General features: G+C 38.6%; 1 protein-coding gene across 1 annotated transcript in view; it reads right to left on the bottom strand.

The window, feature by feature from the left end:
* ADAMTS16 (ADAM metallopeptidase with thrombospondin type 1 motif 16) overlaps window positions 1-25,819 on the bottom strand; it is a gene marked incomplete at its 5' end in the record, with an annotated part of 95,574 nt that overhangs the window by 46,328 nt on the left and 23,427 nt on the right. Inside the window, 8 exons of the mRNA XM_081323585.1 lie at window positions 775-923; window positions 8,055-8,150; window positions 9,706-9,859; window positions 16,080-16,217; window positions 17,236-17,341; window positions 17,926-18,085; window positions 23,384-23,467; window positions 24,446-24,645. Of these exons, the coding sequence (XP_081179711.1) occupies window positions 775-923; window positions 8,055-8,150; window positions 9,706-9,859; window positions 16,080-16,217; window positions 17,236-17,341; window positions 17,926-18,085; window positions 23,384-23,467; window positions 24,446-24,645 (1,087 nt within the window). The remainder of the gene's footprint in view (window positions 1-774; window positions 924-8,054; window positions 8,151-9,705; window positions 9,860-16,079; window positions 16,218-17,235; window positions 17,342-17,925; window positions 18,086-23,383; window positions 23,468-24,445; window positions 24,646-25,819) is intronic.

A 25,819-nucleotide genomic window follows, 5' to 3' on the forward strand; every position in this document is an offset into this window, starting at 1 on the left:
AAAGCAATATGGCTGCTGAACAGATCAAATTTTTAATGATGCATACCATAAAATTAAACGAAGCAGACTCCTGAATGATGGATCGGAATGCACCCCTTGCAAATGCAAATAGAAATGCAGCTTTTAAATGCTCATGGAACATCCTCTGCAAAGTTAAAGATTTTTTTGGAGCCTATCTCTGTGTATTTTAATTCTGAATGTACATGAGTGCCTCTTTATTCTAACTCATGTTCACAAGTAACAATGCATGTGCAGAGCAATGGACAGTGCCAGGTGTTTAACTAAGGATAGAAACTCCTATTTAAAATTATGGGGATATACAACAGGGATTCATTAGATTTTCAGCACAAGAATTTAGTTTCAAGGACCAACAATAAATTTGTAATCCTGTCATCAATGATTTGCATACCTGCTTAGTTGTCTTCTCAGATACTAACTTCAAGTCCTTTAGTTTCCCTACTGCTTTTTATTTTTGAAAAGAAACAGGATTACTTCAAATTAAAGTTTCGCCCTTTACAAGCCTTCAAATAAAACATCCTCTACTGCACAAGAGGATGAATAAGCTGTAAGCTCTCCTGCACATGACCAGATAAATAAACTATAAGTTCAACAAGCAAATAGATCCAGTGCATCTTTTGGAAGTCCAGCATTGTGTCCTAATCCTGGGCTACTTTTAAAAACAATAGCTCTTACCATAAATAGTTATGATTAGCTTTAACAATTTAGATTGCATCTCATAGCGCTTAGACCCAAAACAAGGTAATACTCAGTCACCTTGGATTAGAACAGTTTCGTTCTCGATGAGATATACCTCCTCCACAGGTTCTAGAACAGGATGACCAGCTAGACCACTCGGACCAATGTCCATGGATTGGTTTCGGTCCTTCATCACCATATTTCACACATTGGCCGCCACGGCACCACTATAACGTACAACAAATTTGTTTGGGTGAGATTAAGCAATTATTAATAGACTGCAAATTCAAATAATATAGGGCCTGGCAGTACTTTGAATTATCTTGGAAACAACATGGGGGCCTCCGACACTGAACAGTAATGGAATAATACCATACCACCTATAAGCATCTGATAGCAGACTAGTTACTGCATTGAGGAGTAATTGCAGATTTTGGACTTTTTTTGAGATGGCTCAACTTAAAGTGCATTAAGTGGTTTTGGCTATGCAATGCATTGATGTAATAGTGAAAAAAATTATAATAAGCCCAGCTTACTACCCAATTTATAATCATCTGGCAAAAGCACCCAGCAATCTTTATTTGGGCTCAGAAGCTAGGCAAGGTTGGGTCTGGTGAACTTTGCCAGGTGGAAGACTAGATTGGCAAATCACTTCCAGACGGTTACCAAGAATATTAATGAATGCTGTTCCTGAAATCACTAGGGGTTAAGCTTAATTGAAAGAAGAGTTTACTTTTAAGTTACAATCAACATGCAAATAAGGTAATCTTACATCTCTAATAAACGTACAGATAAGATGCAATTATTTTCATACACCTTTCCCCCACTCATTGGATTTTTGCAATAAGGTGGACTTTTCAAAGAACAAGGGTTTTAAAAGTAAATCAATCAATCAATCAATCAATCAATCAATCAATCAATCTTATTTGTAAAATCTGAAGTCTAATCTAGGCTGGATTTACAGCATTTGAGTTGTTAATATTATCTGTGTACAATCATAAACAAAACTCTCCAATATTAAGTATCTAACATTAAAAACAACAGTTCATAGCAAAAACTAAACATAGAATGACTTCATTTTGTTTGTATCCCAGCTATTACTACAGTACAAAATTTGACAGAATTTGAGTCAGAGGGGATATTAACTATGATCTCCAAGAATATGAAGCAATTCAAAACTACTGATTCAATTTCAGTGACTGAATATAAACAACTTGGCAAGGATGTTAAATAAAACACCCCATTGACACCCCTGAGGGTAAAGCATTAATATATGCAGTGTAAACACTATTTGAAGGCACACAAATGTTGTAAAAGAATTTGAGAGTATTAAGAGGCAGATGCATGTCTAATTGTAATGAATAGAGTATCAACTCTATTCCTTTGCATATCACAATTTAAGGCTCTCTACTTGACCTAAGTCCAAGTTTTGCCTAGATCCAGTAGAGATCTTAATAATAAACCTGCAACAAGCCAAATCAAATATAATTTGATTTTTCCATAAGGCTGTCTATCAGTAGACACAGGCCCAAGGACAAATTTCTACACTGCTCCTTCTAGCTAGAATTAGTGGGAATAAATAACAATGTACTTATTATTAGAAAAGTCAGGAACCAGATAAATTACATTTGGATGGTTTACAGAAGCCCAGCCATTGTTGTGAAACACCATAGGTCTCCTGGAGGTCCTAAGGCACATTGTTTCAATGGCCTTTAATGCCCTTTCATGTGCTTGATGCCATGATGGAGTAGTAGGGAGGGGAATAAGCAGGGCTTTTTTTGTCATAGAACGCTCAGAACGGAGTTCCGGCACCTTTTTTGGATGGAATCTTGTAGGATAGGCAAGGCGGGTTGTATGACATGTGTGAGTTCCGGCACCTTTTTCTTTTACAAAAAAAAAAAAAAAGCACTGGGAATAAGTGAAAACAAAGACTTTTCTTTTTAAAAAATAATGATTGCTCATGTATGGTAAATTTCATTTTAGGTATATACAAAAACACATCGCATGTGAAGAAGTCCTCTGACCATGCAATTATTAAAAAAGATAACAGTTTCTTAACCTGTTTCTAATTCATTTCTTGCTATGAAGTAGTTCTTTATAATAATTATACAGTTCTTTATAATGATGTTTGCAAATGCGGGGGGGGGCACTTTACTCTTAATCAGTTTCCTAAGCAGAACAAAGCCCTCGGTCAGTTATAGGAGACATTTTATATAATCATTTTGTTAATTTTCAGGCATCATTTTACTCAAGTAGGCATTTTTTTGGGGGGGGGAGGTGGAAAGAGCAGAAAGCTTTAGAGCAACTTGTGCCAGTCTCTTCCTAGTATGCCCACAACAGGCATGAAGGCATGTGCCAAAGATAAGTAGACTAGAATAAAAGTCTCTGTTCTACCACTTTTCTCCTCTTCATGCATTTGTGACAGAACATGAAAAAGGCTTATTGATTTATTTAATTATTTCTTTATTTTGTTATTTATTTATTCTATATGTCATGTTTGTAGACTGCCCATCTCTCTCTCAAGGATGGGTTTACACGTAAACATGAGAAATAGCAAGTATTAATACAAATGTTGGCTGCTAAACATAGTCTTAATATATGCATTATGTTTGGTGATATGTCTATGTTGAGCAAGTACTACTCATCGATATTCAAAAAATTTAAAAGTTCTATACCTAATTTCTAATGTAAAAGGTTTTGAAAAGCTAGGTTCATTTAAACTGATTTATTACAATTCAGAATTCCTGCTTCAGCTGAGCAATAACTAAAAACATGAGATGCTTGGGGTTTAGTTCATTTTTGCAAGAAGATTTATGTTTTCCTCTGAGACACCTGGTCTTTGTGACAAACTACAGCATGTCCAAGGTCACACAGCTTGTCCAGTAGACAAAACAATAAAAACTTCATTTCTTTTCACTATATCCACACCTTCATTTGAGATGTTACTGCCATTGTCTCAACTTCAGTCATGTTTGGTGTAAAAATAGATGACCATAGTGGTCAATGTTGATTTTAATTTCTGTATCTTTATGGTTATTCCTAAACTTAATGCCCAGAATGTCAATTCTGGGAAGTGAGAATTTAAAAGTAGTACTCCTGTATATATCACCACTTCTAAAATGAAATCATTGTTGGTGCACATTATTTTTCTTGAAGACAGATACCTTGGTATGCAACAAACACAACATAAGTGTCTTACTGTATATTATCTAACTTTTCCCTATGCTAAAAATATGAAAAGATAAGTATTTTTAAAATGGCAATAAAGGAAGAAAAACAACAATTGGAAAAACAATTCAAATGTACATTCATTTTTTATGGTCTTTGACTACTCAGTACTCTTGTCAACTACTTAAAGAGTTATTTCAGTTTAAATATTTCAGACTTTAGATCTCAGTCTATAAAAAGTCTTGGTGCTACTATCAATATCTATATTTCACTTTTCTTTTAGAAAGAAATCTTAGTCGGCAATGATAAAAGAGTTAAATCTTAGAAAATATCTATGTCTCATACAGTTGGTTCAGAATTTAGGGAGTTGAAGACTCAACACATCTGGAGATTACCAGATTGAAAAGGCTGGAATAGTTCATTCCAGTCAGATGTTGACTAGAGTTGATTGCCTTTGGACCACGGATGTCAAACTTGCCGTGTCAAGTGACATGTTGCAACATATCATGACTTATTTTGCATTGCCGGAGCTGGGGTAGGCGTGGCCTCCATATGATGTAACCGGCCCATGGTCTGGCAGTTTGACACTCCTGCTTTAGATCATTACTTTCTGTTTAAGTTTGTCTTGTCACCTGTAATTTCCTCATATTAATGAATGAATGTTTGGTTCATTAATACATTAATTTGAACAATATGGTTCCTATCATCTTGTGCTTTTTTCATGCTATTTCTTGCAGCTTCTATCTAGCCTATCTAAATTTTTGTAACATACTAGCCAGGCAAACATTGCAATATACAGTGAGAGAAGAACCTGGAGTTATTGCTGGAATAATCATAGCCTTACTGCAAACATAACTTAACAATGTAAAATTGTGTAATATGTAATAATATGCAATAATATGTACATTTGAAATATAAAATGAATACATTATGGAAAAACTTCTATATAATAATTGCTGAATGTTCTGTTTCTTGACTTGTAACCCACATTGACACTGATGAATTATATTGATATAACTGCCTCAACCAAATTTGCACGAATCCATATGTTCCTATCTTCTTCATCTATTACTTGTGGTAATAATTTCTATGTACTGAAAAGATAATATTTTATTTCCAGTTATACAGTGAGTATCGACTAAATGCTTTCTGCCTCTTATCCATGAAATGAATTAGTTTATATGTGAAATAAAAAAATGCTCTCCCTTAAAAGTCAAAAAAGAAAAGAGTGAATATGGCCTATTGTATTATACATCGTGAGAGTTTAGAAGGCAAAGCATTAATGTTACACTAGAAATTAATGGCTTATTTGCTGAGAGTGAGTTTCATCTTAACAGCTGAAGCTGGCTATTAAGCACTTAGGTCTGAAGCAGCTCCATATCTCAAATTCTATCCCATAAGCTTCATAGTATAAATGTGAGATTTTTCCATGCATCAGACAAAGTGGATAACATCAACACACATCAGCTAAACCAGGAAAATCTTTTTAATCTTACTGTATATGCTTAGGCATCAGATAATATATACTTATGAGATAATTTAACAACAGAAGGAGCTGGAGGTGGACCATGATTCTATTTTATTCACTTTGCAGGAAAAGACATGTTTCATTCACAAAAATAAGTCATTTAATATATTCTGTGTTTTTATTTTTTATTTTGTAACCATTGTTGGGAATATTTCTGATCCTGGATGGAGGCAATAAATCATGCAGAAAAGCAGGATTTTGCATATGTATCATATTGAATTTGAATCTGATGCACACCTGAATGGGTGCTATTTGTTACGCTCAGTGTTTGTTTTGTTGTATATTCAAAAGGATGCTTTGTAAAAAGAGTATAGAGTATTTGAGTATGTATTTAGGTGGACACAGCAGCCTGCTTCCATATTAGATTCCTGGCTTTTTCCCCGCTTGGACCAGGGGACTGTGTTTAAAATCTTATATTTCAAAGAGACTATCTACAGTCATCTTGTCAGATTTTATGTTATTGTTCTAGATTGTATCCCCTTATATTTATGAGAATGATTTATGGCAAGTGACATGTTAAAAATAGTAAATGTGCACATAGTAAAGAAAGCAAAGAGATCGTGTACGCTATCTGATTTATAAATGAAGTCATTTGTTTGAGATTAATTGTTCCTGTCTGTTATTCTTGGACAAACACACACACTCACACACAGCACATCTCTTGGGACTGTCAGTCAGGATTACACCCCATTTAACCTAAAAGTACACACTGGCTTTGATGTGAAAGTTTAAACTGAGTCTGTCTGCATTCAACTTGACATGTTCCTTGTTTATGATATATCCTTGAAATCTTGTCTGGAGTCAAATGACCCTATAGTTTGGTTTGGAAAAAGAGCCTGATATGATATTTCTTCTTCTAAGAATTGAAGCTAAAAATAATCATAATGAAAACGATTGGCTGCTTTGAGATAGGCAACCTATGACTCTCTCTATGACAATGAACTACATCTTCCATCACTGCTGCTCATTGACCATACTATCTTCAGATGATGGGTACTGGAGTCCAGCAACTTCCGAAGGGTAAAAATCTCCTATCCCACTGTTTGTAACAATGTTTACACCTCACAAATTTAATTTTTTTAATCTGTGTATTCTGAGAGGTAGTGTTTGCAGCTTGTTGCAGTTACACAGCATGTCTGTTTGAGGCTCAGCCTTATTATTTAATTCACACAAATAATATGTTTGCAAATGGTTTTGTAATGCCATGACAGAAAGAGGTTTTTAATTTTTGTTCTCTGCTGTAATCTTGGTACAGATCAGCTCTCCACACCTGCTACTTGCATTAGAATGAAAACCTCCACACATGTAAACAGAAGCTCCTTCTGGAATAAATTGCAAGTTTAAGACTCCCCCAACCCTCTGCCAGCTCCCCTTACTTATCTGGGTCCAATCTGGGTTAAACTACTTACATCTGATATTTGATGCTGAATTATTGAGAAGTACTGGGAGAATGCTACTAAAATTTAACTAAGGTTAGAAGAAGCCGTTTGAGATAGGCACACAAAAAGAAGATAGACAGACAAGCAGGAAGGAAAAGAGAATTGGGATTGCAGAGAGGTTTCTGTCCTAAAGCAACAGAAGGAGGATATGGAATTTGGAAAAGAAGGAGGACACAGGTGCAAAATTAGTTGGAGATAAGTTAGGAAAAGGTAGGGTGAATTAATAGCTAAATAACTTCAGAGAGATCTGTAATGGTACCACCACCCCCCCATGGCAAATAACATGTAGAGAAAAGGTATGTAAGGGGGGGAAGAAGTTGGAGGATTGACTGCTAACACTGAATAGATTAAACAGAGGGGAAGAATTGTTAAATGAAAAGAAAGAAACATGGCTTTTCACTGATATTATTGTGACCTTGCCCTTTTAAATAAGCAATGTATAAAAAACAATCTTCAGACCCACTGATGGATTGGGCAGAATATAAGATGTTTAAATAAAAACCCAAACAGATGCTTATCATTTGATTATTCCAGACTTCTTCTCATGCAGTTTTTCTTTGAAAAACTATTCTTTGTTCTACAAAGCCTGGGATTAATCAGTGATAAGATATTCATAGATGTGTTCTTTCACCAAAAATGACCAGAAGCCAACTAGAGCTTAGGGAGTTAAGAGGATATTTAAACTTTATTTCGATGTGACTTCCAAGATCACATGAGGATACTCAGGACCATAACCTGATCCCAAGGGTGCAGTGATTCTAATAAAATGATTTCCCATACAATCTAGTCTATCCTTTGGGGAAGTCCAAACTTTCTATCAGCTGTAGGAAAGCCTAACCAGCATCTTACATTTTTAATTGTGGCATTACTGAGGAAAGAGGATTTCCATGAATTATGAACATGCAGGTCTGGTTCTTCAATACATCAAATAATTAAAAGAATACTCATTATTCATAGGATAATATGAAAAGCTCTAGGTAAGGAAAGGAACAAACATATATCTAAATTCAAATGATTCAGATGTACTAAAAGTGATTAACAGATATTAAATGCCTTTATATCTTAGCAGACGTGGCCAAAAAAATATTCAATTGCATTCAGTTCAATTAAAATAGTGATGCAGGGCATTTTATTTCCCATTTCAACTCACTTTCATCATAACTTCCACTTCATAGCTTCCACCATTTATTTATATAAATAACATCTATCAAATATTTTCTTACCATATCGTAACCACAGATTGTACCTTCTGCAGCTGGCATAAATTTGGTTTCACATTTTCTACCAACTCGATGGCACCACAATGCTTTACAAATATCCTGGTGGAGTAAAAGAGTAGATGGAAAAATAGCAATAACAGAAATACTGCATTAAGAATAGTTAGAACAAAAAATGGCCTATAGAAGGAAGCAAAGTCATTCTGTTAGTAGGTACATACCATACAACGTCTACATACAAAATTGTTTTTTTTCTTGTCTGTCTTAAAACAGGATGAGAACTACATGGAGGGGCAACAATGGCAATGACAGAACCTCTGCATGTATAACATCCATGGAATTTTAATTCCCTGATGACAAGAAATGTTACTGAAATACAGATGGTCCTTGAGTTACAACAGTGCATTAACTGACTGTTTGAAGTACTGAAAAAGTGACATTACTGTTTTTCTCATGACCATTGCAGCATCCCAGGGTCACATGAACAAAATTCAGATGCTTGGCAACTGATTCATATTTATGATGGCTGCAGTGTCCCAGGGTCACATGATAATCTTTTACAACCTTCTGACAAGCAAAGTCTATGGGGAAGCCAGAGTCACTTAATAACCATATTACTAGCTTAACAACTGCAGTGATTCACTTAACAATGATGGCAAGGAAGGCTGTAAAATGGGGCAAAACTCACTTAACAACTGTGTCAACTAGCTACGGAAATGTTGGGCTCAGTTGTGCTTGTAAGTTGAGGACTACATGTAAACGGGTTTTCTATCCAAATATTGTACACAGGATCAATACAAATGTTTCAGACCAAACGAAGAGATTCTTTCTGGATTTCTATCCCACAAAGCTATTAGGAAAGGGGTTTCCCCAGGGATGTCAATCCAACTTTGGATTGCTCTTTCCCAGGACACTACTTATTTCAAGGCCTTTTGCAGCACAAATGAATACTTTGGAAAATCTCAGACTGTTAGCTAGTTTTTATTTTCTCTGTCATTATTGCACTATTTTAAGCTGATCTAAAAACTAGTTTGAATGGGGAAGTCGTATGAAATCTGAGAGTATGTATTTATACATGCAAATAAATATATAAATCAAAATCAGTTTATTAATTTCTAATCTGGGTGGAATAATAGTTTATGATAATTAGGAAAGTCACTATTTTCAAACTAATGTATCTCACACTTTCCTGTGGGAATAAAATGAGGAGGAAGATCTAATAATGCACATACATTATTCTGAGCCCCTAGATCAAGGGGTCACACACGCAACGTCACGTGTCATGACCTATTGTGACTTTTTTCCCATTGCTGGCAATGGGGTGGGTGTGGTTTCACCATGATGCATCCAGCCCATGGGCTGGCAGATTGACACTCCTGCCCTAGGTTAAATAATTTACTAAATTTAATCTAGAATAAGACTCTCTCTCTCTCTCTCTCTCTCTCTCTCTCTCTCTCTATATATATATATATATATATATATATATATATATATATATATATATATATATATATATATATATATATATGAGAGAGAGACATAGACATAGACAGACAGATAGAGATAGATAGATAGATAGATAGATAGAGATATAGATATTGAGATAGATAGATAGATAGATAGATAGATAGATAGATAGATAGATAGATAGATATACCTTTTTAAAATCCATCATGCATAGCTTAGCTTTTTCTCCAAACTGCCATTTGCATTGAATAGTTGCATCATAAAGTTCCCCTGGAAGCTTCTCTGGATATTTGTATTCCTGCACAGGCTTAGGTTGATCAGCAAGACATAAGGACTGAGGAGAGCTAAAGAGATCCAAACAAGACATATTTGGTTATATCACATTCAGATTTAACAGTGACTCTTCTAATAGCTAGTCATTTCTGAAAGAGGACAGTTTTAGATCACAAACTGCATAGAAATTCAGTATACGGTAACATGATATCAGCCTTCCAAGATAGACCAGTCCAGGAAACCAATGACATATAGGTAGTACTACTTTTATTCTAAAATTATAATAAGAGAATCTTGCAAGTCTTAGTGTGCTTTCCCCTTTAATCCTTTATCTTGTGAAAAATAGGGAGGGGCTTTTCTGAGATATTTACTTATGTTACCTTCTTGATTCAGGCTTCCGCCCCTTTTATCTAATCATTTCCTTTCTACTGTCCTTCAAGAACATTTCCTCTGCCTTCTACATATGTCCATTAAATGGAAGGAAGCAGGAATAGGAGGCAGCCAAGTTTGGGATGAGGCATATGTAGAAGATGTATGTTTTTCTGCTAAATGACTCAGATCTGTAATGTATTGGGCTTTGTCTTGCTTTGGAATATCATGTGGGGTTAATTGCTGGAAGGTTGCTCAAGCACGGAAGCTGGCTAATGGCTCCCAGCTCCTCAGACAACCCGTCTCCAGCGCCGCCATTGGCTGCCTCTAGGGCGGCAATAGGTTGCTTTAAACCTATTGGCCGCTGCCTAGAGGCCAGGGTATAAATTGCTGCATTCGCAGCCCTGTTTCTCAGTTCAGTTCCTGCAACCAAACAATGATATTTACTGAACTCACTCACCTCGTCTCGTCAATCAAGCAACAAACCCAGTATCTAACACTGGCAACGAGGGTGGGATCTTGCTCCTCCAACTGAGCTGAAGAGTCACTAGGGGAGAGGCTGAACAAACCTGGGGGGAAAGCAATTACCCCCCACAGTCAGTCTAGCACAGCCATGCTAGCGACCACGCACCCAGAGGACCAGTCCCTGGGCAACGGAGGAGCAAGACAAGAAGACAATGAGCCCCAGCTGCGAAGACCAGCAGAAATGGCAAAGGTCAGAAAGCTGGAAGAATTTGACATAGCTCACCCAGAAAGATGGTCTTTGTATCTATCCAGGGTCGAGAACTATCTATGTGTGAATCAAGTTGTTGAGGACGGCCTGAAGGCCGCCACACTCCTGTGTGTGTGCGGCCCAGCCACATTCAACATTGAAGAGAACTTGTTCGTGCCAACACCATTGGAGTCCGTAACGTTCACGGACTTGAAGAAAAGGCTCGGAGACCACTTCCAGCCCAAGCTATCGGTAATCACTTGGCGCCATGCATTCGAACAGAGAGTTCAGCAACCAGGGGAAACAGCGTATGAATTCATCGCAGCATTGAGGCAGGCCGCATGCCTTTGCCAGTTCTCTGACATCGAGAAAAGGCTACGAGACTGGCTTGTCTGCGGTCTCTGGAATCGAGAGTTACAGCAAAAACTCTTTGCCAAAGAGACTCTGTCGTTTCCAGATGCACTGAAAGAGATCATGGCAGATGAAGCCACTGCCGTGGCCATATGAGCCATGCAGCCAGCCAAAACAGCATGGCACGAGGAAGCCATCCAGCACAAGGACGCCGAACATGTAGAAGACCCCAAAGACAACACAGAAGTTGACAAGCTACAAAGACACAATGACCAACAGTGTCGCAGCAACAAGCAACAAGGGGCGACTTACAGGGCAGATCCCTTCCTTAGGTGCTCAGGGTGTGGCGGCTGCCACCAACGCATGGACTGTAGGCTACGGACAGCTATGTGCTGGGCCTGCGGAAAGACTGGCACATTGTATCCATCTGCAGAGGTCGCTAGAGGGACCGGCCATCGAATGGCCAGTTGGACATCCCAACCAGGAGAGGTACCGGGGCCCCGGGACAGTATAGCGTAGGGTTTTGCTTCAGCGGCAGAAGCATTTGCCATACGGGAGCTCGCCACCCTATTAAGCCAAAGTTTAGACTTCAAGTGGTGCTGCAAGGGGTCCCCTGCAACATGGAGCTGGATACGGGCTCAGCCGTATCCATTATTTCACTTGAGACATTTAATTTTGTCTGCAGTCACAGTAAGAGATGGGCCAAGCTGAGGCCATCTGACATTATACTAACTGATTTCCAGAATGCCAGAGTCGCAGTCAAGGGTGAGGCCACACTAGCTGTTAAATTTAAGGGGTTTTCTGGGCACCTGGATGTTGTCGTAGTAGGGGGTGAGCGAACGAGCCTGATCGGGCTCAACTGGTTTGATGCACTAGGCATCCAAGTAACCGAAATCAACCGGATGCAAGTCGTGAGTCTAGCAATAGTATGCAAGGAATTCGCAGATGTGTTTGACTCAGCCCTTGGGATGTACATGGGCCCGCCAATAACATTTAAACTAGATCCTACTGTAATGCCAGTCAGGATTAAACCTCGTAGAGTGCCATTTGCTCTCAAACACAAGATAGACGCTGAGTTAGATAAACTTGTAGAACAGGGAGTACTGCATCCAGTAGATGGGGGTGAATGGGAGACCCCAATCATAATGCCACTAAAAGCCAATGGGGAGGTCAGAATCTGTGCCGATTATAAATGCACAATCAATCATGCACTCAAACAGCATGCATTCCCAATACCAGTAGTAAGCCACATCCTGGCATCCTTGCAAGGTGGTACAATTTTTGCAAAATTAGACTTGACTCAGGCCTACCAGCAGCTTCCTGTTGATGAGGCCACAACCATGGCACAGACAATTGTAATCCACAGGGGGACATTTAAAGTGAAACGCCTGCAATTCAGGGTCAGCGTAGCCCCTGGCATTTTTCAAGGCATTATGGAGTGGACACTCAAGGGCATTCTGGGGGTTTGTCCCTATTTTGATGATGTGCTCATCGCTGGTGAGTCCACTGAGGTACTAGCAAGGAGGCTCAGAGCCGTCCTTCAAATGCTGCGCGAAGCAGGCCTCAAGCTTAAAAAGAATAAGTGTAGTATTGGAGTTCCCTCAACTGAGTTCTTGGGGTTCCGTATAGATGCCAACGGCATCCAACTTGCCAAGTCAAAGGTTAAAGCCATTCAGATGGACCCAGCCCCAAAACTAAGGGAGAGCTTAAGGCATTCCTAGGCCTCCTAAATTTTTACCATGCGTTCCTTTGTAACAAGGCCGCAGTGGCAGAGCTGTTACACTGGCTCTTGGACAAAAATACTGCATGGAAGTGGACTAGTGTTCATGAAAGAAGTTTTCAGGAACTGAAGGCTCTTCTGTTGGTCAGTTCCATGATCACTCACTTTAAGGAATCGATGCCGGTATGCCTTGTGTGTGAGACATCCCCATACAGGGTGGGGGCTGTCCTAAGTCACTTGGAGAGCAATGGAACTCAAGTTCCAATTGCTTTTTATTCGAGGACACTGTCCTCCACTGAGCGTAATTATGCACAAATTGACAAGGAGGTATTGGCAATAGTAGCTGGAATAAAAAAATTCCATGACTACTTAAGTGGCAGGGACTTCACGGTCTTCACAGACCATAAACTGCTATTGGGGTTATTCACTACAGACAGACAGACACCCCACATCTTATCCCCTAGAATGTTAAGATGGTCCATTTTTTTATCGGCTTACAGTTTTAAGCTAATTCACAAATCCGGCAAGGATATGGGACATGCAGATAGCCTGAGCAGGCTTCCACTGCCTCAAATTGAGCCAGGTCCGGCCCCAGCGGCCCACGTTTTGTCCATTTAGGACTTGCCAGAGTTTCCCCTCCACGCGGGGGACATAGCCGCAGAAATGGCAGCAGACAAGACTCTAAGCAGAGTGCTATCTTGGGTCCACACAGGGTGGCTAGAGAAAAGCCCATTTTCTGAGTTTCAGAGCTACTTCACAAGGAGACATGAGCTCTCAGCTCATAAGGGCTGTATTCTTTGGGGGAACAGGGTCATTGTTCCCACCTTATTAAGGGACAGGGTATTGCAATCACTTCATGAAAGTCATCTGGGTATTGTTCGCATGAAAGCTTTGGCATGAAGCTATTTATGGTGGCCAGGATTAGATAAAGCCATTGAGGCTCAAGTACACAGGTGTTACACATGCCAGAAATCTAGGCCTGAAATGCCACATGCTCCCGTCCACAGGTGGGATGAGACACACACCCCTGGTCGAGGATTCATACAAACTTCGCTGGACCCTTTCAGGGACAGCTCTTTTTTATAGTGGTCGACAGCCACTCTAAATGGCTGGAAGTTATACCAATTGCAAATATGACTACTGCTAGGACCATCCAGGTGCTTAGGAAACACCTTGCAATGCACGGGCTACTGGACATCATAGTGTCTGATAATGGGGCCCAATTTACTGAATTTCAGTCTTTTCTGAGGGCAAACCTCATTAGGCATGCGACATTGGCTCCATTTCACCCATCTAGTAATGGTCAAGCCGAATGAACGGTGTGCACCACAAAAGAATCATTGAAATGCACAGTGACCGGAGACTGGCACCACAGACTGGCTGACTTTTTGCTCTGCCAACATTCCACGCCATGCACGGCAACACGCAAAAGCCCAGCAGAGCTGTGCTGGGGGAGGTGACTAATCACAAAACTGGACAGGTTGCACCCAGACTGGGTGGCAGCTGAGGCCTCTTGCCCAAAACCCCCGAGGGGGTTGCAAGTGGGTGATGGGGTGTGGGCCCGGAACTATGGGCATGGGAACTTGTGGGTGCCAGGGAAAATCACCAAATGTTGGGCCCTCTCTCATACGAAGTGGGCCTAGAGGGTGGGCAAGTCGTTTGTCACCATATCGATCAGCTTAGAAAGCGTTTTCCAGAAAGGCCACAAAGCGAGGACTTTGTTACAGGTCCCAGTCACAGACCGCAAACCGGCAGCCAGGCTGATCAATCCATATGCTCTGAGGTCCCAAGCAGTCAGAGCAACGGGGAGGTGGTCTTAGGGGGGCAAAGCCCAGGAGTGCAACATGGGACCCCTGATGGAGAAAGTCAACGAGAACACTACAGCCGCTGTGCTAACTCTGCGGAAGGATTGGACTCTGGGGTGGGCTGACCTGGAATGGCGAGCCAGAGAATTCCGAGTCAGCCAGACTTGTTTGAACTTATGGACCCTGGTTTACCCAACCCAGCGGGCAAGCTGGTAGTCCAAGGAGTGCCTGGTTCTCCCAGGCGCTCCACGAGGGTTCGCAAGCCTCCTGCATATTTACAAGATTTTGTTCCAAAATAATGAAGCTATAATGTTGTATGTGTCATTGATTTGCTACTAGCCAGGAGAGCCTCTGTATTGGCAAGTATGGAAAATGTGTACGTTTGCATACTACTTCTGTATTGCTGTAAAACTTGTAATTGCTGTAATCATTCCCTTTGTTGTTATAATGTGTGTACATTCTAGGGGGGATGGGTGTAATGTATTGGGCTTTTTCTTGCTTTGGAATATCACGTGGGGTTAATTGCTGGAAGGTTGCTTAAGCTGGCTAACGGCTCCCAGATCCTCAGACAACCCGTCTCCAGCGCCACCATTGGCTGCCTCTAGGGCAGCAATAGGTTGCTTCAAACCTATTGGCCACTGCCTAGAGGCCAGGGTATAAATTGCTGCATTCGCAGCCCTGTTTCTCAGTTCAGTTCCTGCAAGCAATAAACAATGATCTTTGCTGAACTCACTCGCCTCATCTCGTCAATCAAGCAATGAACCCAGTATCTAACAGATCAATGATGGAATTTTCCAAATAGGAGAAAGAGACACTAGACCTTCGATTCAGACTTCTTAGTTGTTTTGCAATAATTATAAAACTCACACTTATAGCTGCCATTAGCACGGAGCTAAATGTATTTATTTATACATAATAAATAAGAGTCTTCTCCATCTGCAGGGACTAAAGTCCCATGTTGGGTGGCTGAGGACATTAATACTTGTAGTTCAACTCATATGGAGAATTCCCAGGTAAGTTTGGAGGCATGCAGTCTCCTCCCTCATATGTTCCTTGAATGCATTAACCAAATTCCTGCAATATGTTCTTTGCTCCCAGAAAATAAACTGAGGAAATATAATCCATCAATCCATTCTATATGGATCATAGAATCATACTAAATTTATCACCTCGTGTAATTTTAAACGCTGAGTCTGAAACTCACCAGATCTCACTGCATGTATATAGGTACCTACAGCTTTCAATAATGAAACTTTCTCATTTTAAGGGACAAAAGCAACTTTCTCATAGCTTATGCTTTTTCCTCACTGAAATCACTCACTTGGCACATGTACCTTAGAAATGTGTAGAGATATTGACGACTACAAGCTGACCAGGAGAAGACTCCATTGTGTCCTGCTAGTGTGGGTGACATAATATTACCTTCAGACTTTTTGCAAATATTTCCTTCTCCATCATGGACCATGCCAAAGCTGTAAGAGGCAAAATGTTAACTTTATACTTTTATAAGTACTGTCGCATAATGGCAGAATTTAAATTGAGCAGAAGAGGAATCTTAACTATTCTTTTCAGTATTGTGCACAGTCTTAATCTGGATATACTTTTGAAACACAATGATTTTCCAATACATTTCTAGGGACCCTTTAAACATTCTATCTAAATAATTTCATTCAGCATAAACCTAGAGCTTAGACTACATAGTTTCATATATGCTTATCAATTTTTGTGTTTTTACAGGCTATAAGTAATTTTAGGAAGGAAAGAATTTAGACAGACAAGCGTATTGATTTATTTGCACCTACAGAACTGTAACCTGCATTAGGTGGGCTGGCTTAATTTGTTTAATAATATGCATTGGATCATAAAACCTGATATCCAATGGTGTATTTAATGAGGGTTAACTGCTGGTGATTGCAAAATACATTAAGTCACAGACAGACAAGATTATGGCTTAAAACACTTTTTATACACTAGCACAGATACAATGGCACAGGAACTGTGCATACAACTACAAGTTGTCCTAATTTTTTTGCTTTGTTCTGCAATAAAGCTGTGGATGTAAGAGACAGAGATTTTACATATTGATAAAGTAAAACAATTGAATGAATTATATTTTTAAAAAATCAGTAAAAATCTTAAGATATGTTACTGAGGTGTTTATAACAGATGTCAATGGCAAATTAGAGCCAGGAGCCAGTATCTATAGTTTAAATAGGATTTTTTAATATTTTAGTTATAGCCATTGCAGCCACCCTAAAGGACAACCCTAAATGCTAAGAAGGTGGAACATGGGGCAGATCAATAGCCTCAGTATTTTTCCTTTTATACTTAAAGTTCGAACTGTGATTAAAATGTAAGCAGTAATCCTAGTTTTTGGAAATCATAGCATGGTTGGATATCTAAAAGAATCATCTATTGGTCATTTTTGGGCAGGAAAAAAATTAAGATTAAAACTCTTTCATTTTTCCAAAAACAGGTTGACAGACTTACTTATGTCCAGATTCATGAGCAACAGTAAAAGCAAGTCCAAGTCCAGTATCTTCATTAATAGTACAACTGCGGTATTTGCTGCACATGCCACTTATGGGTGCAAATCCTGGAGAGTTTAAGTGAAAAAAAGATTAAACAGCATGCCTTAGGGAAAGAATTGGGATTAGACAATTAAGACTCCTCCCTTTTTTAATCACAAAAGGTGGTAAAATTTAATATAGCCATTGGGTTTGATTCACCTATTTATTTCCTGCAATCCCTAGAAGCTTCAACTGAGATGTATTACAAGTCCCAATGATGCATTACAAACCAGATTTGTCTTTGAGTAGAAAGATGCTGGAGCAGATTATTCTCATTTATTAATAAGATTTGTGTCCTTTCCTATCAGATATTGCTACTCCAAGCAGCATCACAAGGAGAGCATGGAGAAATCTCTATGTACTTGACATTATTTAGCCTCTGTTTGGAACTGCAATTGCTGGATTGTTATCATTGTACAAAGGTATAAAAATATTTTAAATAATGGGAATACTGCTTTTCTCATCATCTAAGCATCAGGACTTAGATAATGTCTACGTTCTGCAGACTGTAGGTATTCAAGACCTGCATTTGAAGATATTAGTCTTGCCAAAGGCTCCTTGGTGCATTTGTGGTCCAATGCAAGCAAAATAAATAAATAAAAGGACTTACCTAAAGTATCACAAGGCTCATTTTTCCAGGAACAGATGTCAAAGCCAGTCAGTAAAATTGCATGGTCGTGGCGGCTGCCATCCTTTCCCATCAGCCCAGACTGCCACTGACAAAAGCTACTCAGGGTATGGTCAGCATGGTGATTAATCACAAGGCCTGGCTGCAGACAAGTCAAATAAAAGAGCACCTCCACTCAGTTTTTTTTTAATTGGAAAGTAAAAATGAGCAGGGATTATTTTTTTAAAAATACAGTTTGCAACTGAATAAAAACAGACCAGCACTTTGGGGAAAGATTTGAGAAACAACAGAACACCAATATTTTTCTTCTACAAAAACAGCTTAGACAAAATAAATTGATCTCCCACGCTTTGGTCTACTTTGCAAAATCAACCTGACATTTTTAGGAACTTCAAAGACCTATTGTTAATGTAAACTCATTAGAAAGGGTTGTGTTGCCTAATGCAACTCACCAGCCAAGGCCAGGCAATCCATCAGAGCCTTCATACAGGAGGTCTTTCTAGGACTGGAAAACCAGTATATTTACCAAGCACTTAGTAAAGTACCAGACTTGCCTAGCAAAAGTATTTGCCTTGGATGCACCCAGATTGGTAAGCCTGGTTTGCCTCCTGCCAAGTGATCAATAAACAATCAGCATTGATTACTATTGCCCAAACTCTCTTCAGCTGATTCATTAACTCTCTGTTATGGCTTATCCAGTGGGTCGATATAGCATCTTGGAACACAGAATATTTGTTGTTTTGTTCGTTGTTGTTGTTTTCTCTTTCCGATATTACAAGTTACTCAACAGTTTTTTCGCCACTAGAAGCAGAGAAACAAGAGTATAGAGTAGTATTTTTAAATTGCAGCCATTGACTTCACCAAATGATGTAGTGTTCATAAGGAAAGGAAAAGGAGAGGAGTCCTTGCAGATTTTACTCTGCAAGTCATTGCTGACTATAGGGGCCGGCACTCATCTCCTTTTCAAGGCCATTGGGCCAGCACTGTTCAAAGACATTTCTGAGGTCATGTGGCCAGCATGACATGAAGTGCGGTTTCCTCTCCATCAAAGTTGTACCCATTTATCTACTCACATTTGCATCCTTTCAAATTGCTAGGTGGGTAGGAGCCAGGCAAAAATGGGCTCTCACCCCATTGTACAACTCTCGGGTCTCAAACCTGGGCTGTCGGCTTTCCAGCCGACAAGCCCAGCATCTTAACCACTGAACCCTTCCATCACCCAGTACTAATGAAGATTATGAAAAATATGATTACAAGAGATAATAGGTATGGAATTCTAGAATCTTTATTATTTTTACAAGATTAGTGGCAAACCTTCACTTTCCTCAATTAAAAACAAACAAACTATTCCACCATTTTCAGATATTTTCCAGAAACTTCCTGCAGAAAACATTTTGACTTTCCAAAGTCATAATTTCATCCTTGGAATTACCAGACTCCAACAGATTCTAATTCTTTGTTAGCTAATTGTATATGCACAGTGAGGTTTGTGATATGTACAGTTTACCTGGATTGCAGTGGACTATTTGCTTTCTCCTTGGAAATCTAAATAATTTCATTTTTGATCAATAAGGAATTTCCAGCATTCACCTATAATTTAATAATAGTGGACAAGGGACCATGCTCCCAAAAATGGAGTATCACAGTATCCTGTATATGGCTAGGTGGCAAAGAAATGTTGAGATTAGGACTGCCAGATAGGGTGGTGCTAATTCCTCTATGCTTGCTTGTACTCATGATTCAGGTTTGTGAAATAGTTCTCAAAAGCAATGTTAAGAGATCAGGTACCTCCATTTGTTTAGGATATCACCCTTCACAGCTGATGGCTGACTATGGTAATTAAAGCCATTCAGGTTTTACTCCAAAAATTCTGGAAGAAAAACATACTGGGTTTAAGATTATCTCTTCTCTTCTCTCTTTGCCTGCTGTTCTGTATACCTAAATACCTGAAATATCTGTGATTAGAAGAGAAGAGTGTTGAATGCAGACAGGATATATGAAGCCATTGCCATCTTCTTCTTTAATGCTGAAGCAAGGTGACTGGCTACATGGAGAAGAGGTGAAGTGAACTTCATTTTATCTAGGAATTTTGTTCAAATATCTTGGAAAGCATTATTGCATAAATGGGGTTAATGTCTGTATTTATGAATAAGTTATATAAGAAAGAAAAGATTTTATGAAGGGTTAATTAACTTTAAAGACTAGAATTCCAATAAAACAGATTGACATGTTTGGACACTTTATTGGTATTTTTGTACCTATTCAAGCCCTTGGTACTTATGAAATAAGCCTTTTGAGGAACATATATCTGTATCAGCCACTAAGAGCTCTTAAAAGTTGGCCACATCTACTGCTGGATCTTTTCCACCATATTAGCATAATGTAATTTATACAGCAAAATCAGTTGTTTCCCAAATGTGTCAACTACCAAAGCATCAAGTCCAAAATGTATGGTTTCTGAGCATTAGACTAAAGCTAATGCATAGACACTGAATCATAAATTAATCCAGAAGACACACCTCACTTTAGCAAAGAATGTCAAATAAATCTTTAATGTCTTTATAGGGAGGGAGATAGACAAATCTCTGAAGAGATTATCATATTATGTCTGTCCAATACTATTTCTTTCTCTTAGAATAACATGTAGAGAGAAAAAATAGGGAAAAACAATGAGAAAGATCTACCCAAAGGCATTTTCTGATGTATAATTCTAAGTGATTAATCAATTCAAAGCTGAACTATAAAATTTGGTTGGTTTTGAACTGTAAGTTTTTTCCCATTTGCTAGTTAATTTTTTAGCTCCTTTTGCTTTGTTTATATGATCAATAGTGCACAAATATGGTTATGGGTAGTCTCAAAAGCAACAGAATAGCAAGCAAAAGATTTAGGGAAGTAGCACTTCCAAGCCAGAGATATAAAGGAAAATTATGTCACAGGTGTAAGATCAAAAGATTATTCTTCCTACTTTTTCAGGTTGGACATGGTCCAAGCATGAAAATCTAAACATTCAGTGTAATTAAGCTGTCAAGTTAGGAACCTGATCGCTCAGCACATAAAATGAAGTATTACATTGCTAGTAGAGTTTTCTACTGCACAGGAGTTTGGAATCAATTCAAAAGAAAAAAAAACCAAGGAAGAAGAGAAATAAATGATGGGAAAATAGACTTTAATATTCCATCAACACAGTTGTAACAGCTGGAATGATGATAATCTCAAGTTTGTCTTTCATGGCTTAACAAGGAAAGGATGATACCTCAAACTAACACGTTTTAGTGCCTTCAAGTATTTCATTGGATGCTCCAGAAATGCGCTTAGAATAAAAATGTTCATTAAAGTCAATGGAAGAAGATAAAAAGTTCTGGCTTTTCTTTTACCGTAAAACATGTCTCCTGGTGGGGCTATGCATATATAGTCCTTCAATTGCAATTGAATAGTAGCCATAAACTTATTCTTTCCTCATTGATATGGAGATTTTTCCTTCAAGTTTGTATCTGGCCGTAGGGTTGTAATAAATCTGAAATTCCTTCATTCTTGTGATGTTACCATGGTTAATCATGATGCATGACAATTATGAAACATGGTTAACAATTCTGATTCAAACAAGTCCAGAAGTGGCAATCTCTCATAACCTAGAATGAGAGAGGCCAAAATGGTCTTTGAAATGAGGAGGAACTCTGAGTGAACTGACCTAGAAGTCTTGAATCACGCAGCATTTCTGCCAGAGAAGCCCATCAGTCTGACCAGTGGTGGGATTCAAATATGTGAACAACCAGTTCTCTGTGTGGATACCGCTTCTGGAAGTCCATTCTGGGCCTGAGCAACATAAAATTAGCTACTGGTTCTGCTGAACTGGTGTGAACCGGCTGAATCCCACTACTGACTCTGATCCACTCTGTCAACCAATTCTGAATCATAACATGATTCTATCACCTCTACAATATTCCAACGTAAATATGCATTTTTTTTGTCTTCTCAGAGAAACAGTCTTACCTGGTGATATTCCCTTTCCCCCAGTTGTCTCTCCCTTTGGAACTTGACCCCTGCCCTGGTGTTCTCTGTTTCCCTCTAGCTATGCTGAATTTCAGTTGCAGCTTTTGACACTTGATACCTTGCTTGACTGTTATTGCTTACACAAATTAACTCTTCTTTTTGCTAAGGGCTGCCCTATTCACCTCTGGCTTCACTGGACTGAAATCTAGTTCTCTCTGAACTTTGGCTACAAAGAATCTGACCTGGGTTAACCCCTGAGAGAATGGCTCTTCGTACAAGACATAAAGCCATACTGAGGTTTGTCTGTTCCAGGCTTTACTGGATGTGAAATATCACACATCGTAGTTGAGCCAGAGGTGTGAATCAGTCCCTAATTATTTGTTGACTTGTGGTTAAAAAGATTCTGGCTAAACACTTCTGTGAAGCAGCCAATGTGTGATGCTGTGGTCTGGCCCAGATCCTTTGAACATTGTTAAGCACTTTTGCTTCTAAATCGATACTTTTATGAGAGAAGAGCCAAGCAGCTTAATTTGATCTGTCATAATGGGACTCCTTTACCCTGAAAGCACTTAAAAATTAGTTTTCCATAGCCCTGACAAGCATAGTCCTGGCCTCTTCCTTTCCAACTGTGCATTGCTCAGAGGAATGATCTAGTGTAGCCAAGGAGATGGGAGATACCATACCATACTTGATACCCTGCCTCTAATTTGACAAGAAGATTACATTTGGCTTCAACTGGGACAGTGGATGAAGTATTGAGCTTGCAGCTTCCCCGAGAACAAAGACCAAGTTTCAATACCAAATATTTAGGATAAAAAAGAAGGCAAGTTCTTATGATGGGAATGAGTAATTTGAAACATACAAATTAATTGTACAACATAATTGGGGTATTAAAAGGTAGATGACATGCAGGCAAAAGAAAAATGTATGGATGAAATAGAATGGGAGGAAGGGTCATGATTACACCTGTGGAATAAATAAATAAATGCCCATTTATGATTTTCTCCACCTAAGTGCTTAAAAATGTACATATATAATGGCTGTCCTGCCCATTGATAGCTTATTTACTTACACATATAAATATGCACACACTCACACACCCACTGTATAGAAGTGTTCTCATCACATTGTATCTGCACACAAAACTAACAAGCTCAATTCTGAACATACTTTTTCATATGTTTATTCTCTTTAAATTTACATTTGCATAAAGATAAATACAACATTGTACAAATACTACAATGATAAAAGATAATTTCTCCGAAGTTGCCTTACAGCATGCATTTCTAAAAATTGTGATTTGACACATATGGCAGGCACCAAGTTAAGAAAAGATTGGTTTAATCTTATAATGCTACTCAGATGCTTCTGCACTTATGTCAAGAATTTAATCCAAGATCATGATTAAAAATCAAGTTTAATTTACTTTAAAATATTTAATACGCTATACCTGCTCTTCTTCCAAAAGTATCAAGCCAACAATTGCAATGTTGATATTACCTCCAATTGTTCCATCTCTGAACAATGCAGAAACCTGAAACATATTTTTAAGAAATCATGAAGCAATTAGACTTTGTTAAATGAATATCAGTAAATTATGATGAGAATATAATGTTTGATTTTGTCCATAGCTCTGATGTAGTCTCCTATTTTTGCCTTTATTTAAACAGCACAGAAAAGGAGGAAAAAAGTGCACGCATGCACACACACACACACGCACACACAAGATGTATATGTGTGTGTGTGAGTGATTGTGGGTGTATTGACTGTTATTGTTACTCAAACATGAATACACATAAAGTTTTACATAGCATTTTCAATGGAAGAGGGCCATGTTTCATTGTAATTATCCATACGCAATCACTATGTTCCTATTTATTGAAAGATATTTGAAAATATGCCTGCATGTGCTTGTGTCCATCCACCTGCAGATACAGGCACACATGTGTACTGAGGTCAGCAATGGGAAACAAGATGTGTCTTTCCAGCTGAATGATAGCTACAGATAACCCCCCCCTAAGTTCCTCCTTTTTCCTGATACTTGTTTCTACCCATTAATGTTATGAAAATCCTAGAGACATGACTCCTTCTTTTGGTCAAAGTGACCCTGCAGGTTCTGCTTCAAGGATTTGCAGTGGTTTGAAGTGACTGTACTCATTCCTTGCTTTTCTCAAAGGGAAAAGTAGGAGGGGAGCTGAGGTTTAAGAAGAGTCATTGCAAGAATCTTACTGTGCCATGAGGAATGAGTTAGGAAGAGGTGAGGCATCAGTGTGGGGCTATGTATTCAAGCTATACCTTTAAGATCTGGTGTGACAACATACTTGATAAATGTCACTCATATCCCAGACGTGATATTAAGGGCAGCGCAGAAATCAAATGTTTTCAGTATCACAACAAGAAGAGTCTTTTGTCTGGGAGCAAGGGGAGATACATTCTCATGTAGGAATCTTAGACAATTAGAATATGGATTCTGTATAAATGTTCAGTAATCAACTTAAAGGAACATCCGTACCATATTAAGTACAGTTAGAACATAAGTAGTAATATTCTCATAGCCGTGGTTTTGCATCATCTTTTTGTCAACCACCACCAAAGTCTCAACATTGAACTCTTTGGTCTTATGCACTTTCAGAAGAGATCGCTTGTTTCTCAGCAGAGGTTTATATTCATCTGGCAAGATATAGGTGTCTCCACCTGGAGGCTGAGGCATATCTGCAAGAACAAGACAAAAGATGTTCAAACAACGCTCAGTTATATAGGTTGACCAAACCAAACCAACAAACTGAAAATAAGCAAGGATAGGTCAAGGATATTATGATTTACAGTGTCATAATATGGAGCTCTACATGTATTCCCAAGTTTGTGGCTGCACTAATTTACAGTTTTTAACATTTTTAAGTAATACCGCATTATTAAAACCTTTTTAGCCATGGTTGTTAAGTGAACCACTGCAGTTGTTAAATGAATCATATAGTCATTAAGCAAATCCATCCTCCCCCATTGACTTTGCTTGTTGGAAGCTGGCTGGGATGGTTGCAACTGACAATCACATGATCTGGAGACGCTGCAACTGTTGTTAAGTACAGATCGTTTGTCAAAGTGCCCAAATTTTAATAACATGACTGTGAGGATGCTGTGACAGTTATTTCTTTCAGTGCCATTGTAACTTTGAATGATCACTAAACAAATGGTTGTGAGTTGAGGACTACCTGCAATCCTGTTTCTACCAATGCTTTGTATATACTAAGTATACAGAAAATCACAGTGTGTTTCTATTTATCTTGAATGATATAGAAGAATTCTCAACATTCTATAATATTAAGATGAGCCCTCTTAGTGTATTCTTAAGTTATGTGCATAAGGACTGGTCCGGGCATTTGCAAACCCCCTGATTTTGTTGAATTGTGAAAATTTTTTGCAAACAGTTATAGAAATTGCAAAGTAAATTAATATCTTGAATAGCCCCCATTAAACATATGAAATGAATGAAAAATGAGTGAAAACAAAAGACAGAAAGCATACTTTGTGTATTAATTGAAATCAGCAGAACAGAAATATTATTATAGGCCAATGATAATCAAATTACCATTGATTTAAATTGCACATACATTTTCCCTGGTTAAATCAATGCAGCTTAAGAGTGCTTCATTTGACTGGGTTGGGCCAAAGATACTTAAATTAAGTATAACATGACTGTCTGTTTTTCCCCTCCAAGGTGATTTAAACTATGTCTTCTGTCCCATTGGCTGGGGACTGATGGGATTTGGATCCAAAACATCTTTCCTATCAGGTTATTTCCTCTTAAGATTAAAAATGGGGAAATATGCAAATGTATTCAAAAGCCAATGTAAATTTCAAGGAGGCCCTAATAATAATGAAAAAACTA

The sequence above is a fragment of the Vipera berus genome (assembly GCF_964194415.1).
Source record: "Vipera berus genome assembly, chromosome: 3".
NCBI classification, from domain to species: Eukaryota; Metazoa; Chordata; class Lepidosauria; order Squamata; family Viperidae; genus Vipera; species Vipera berus.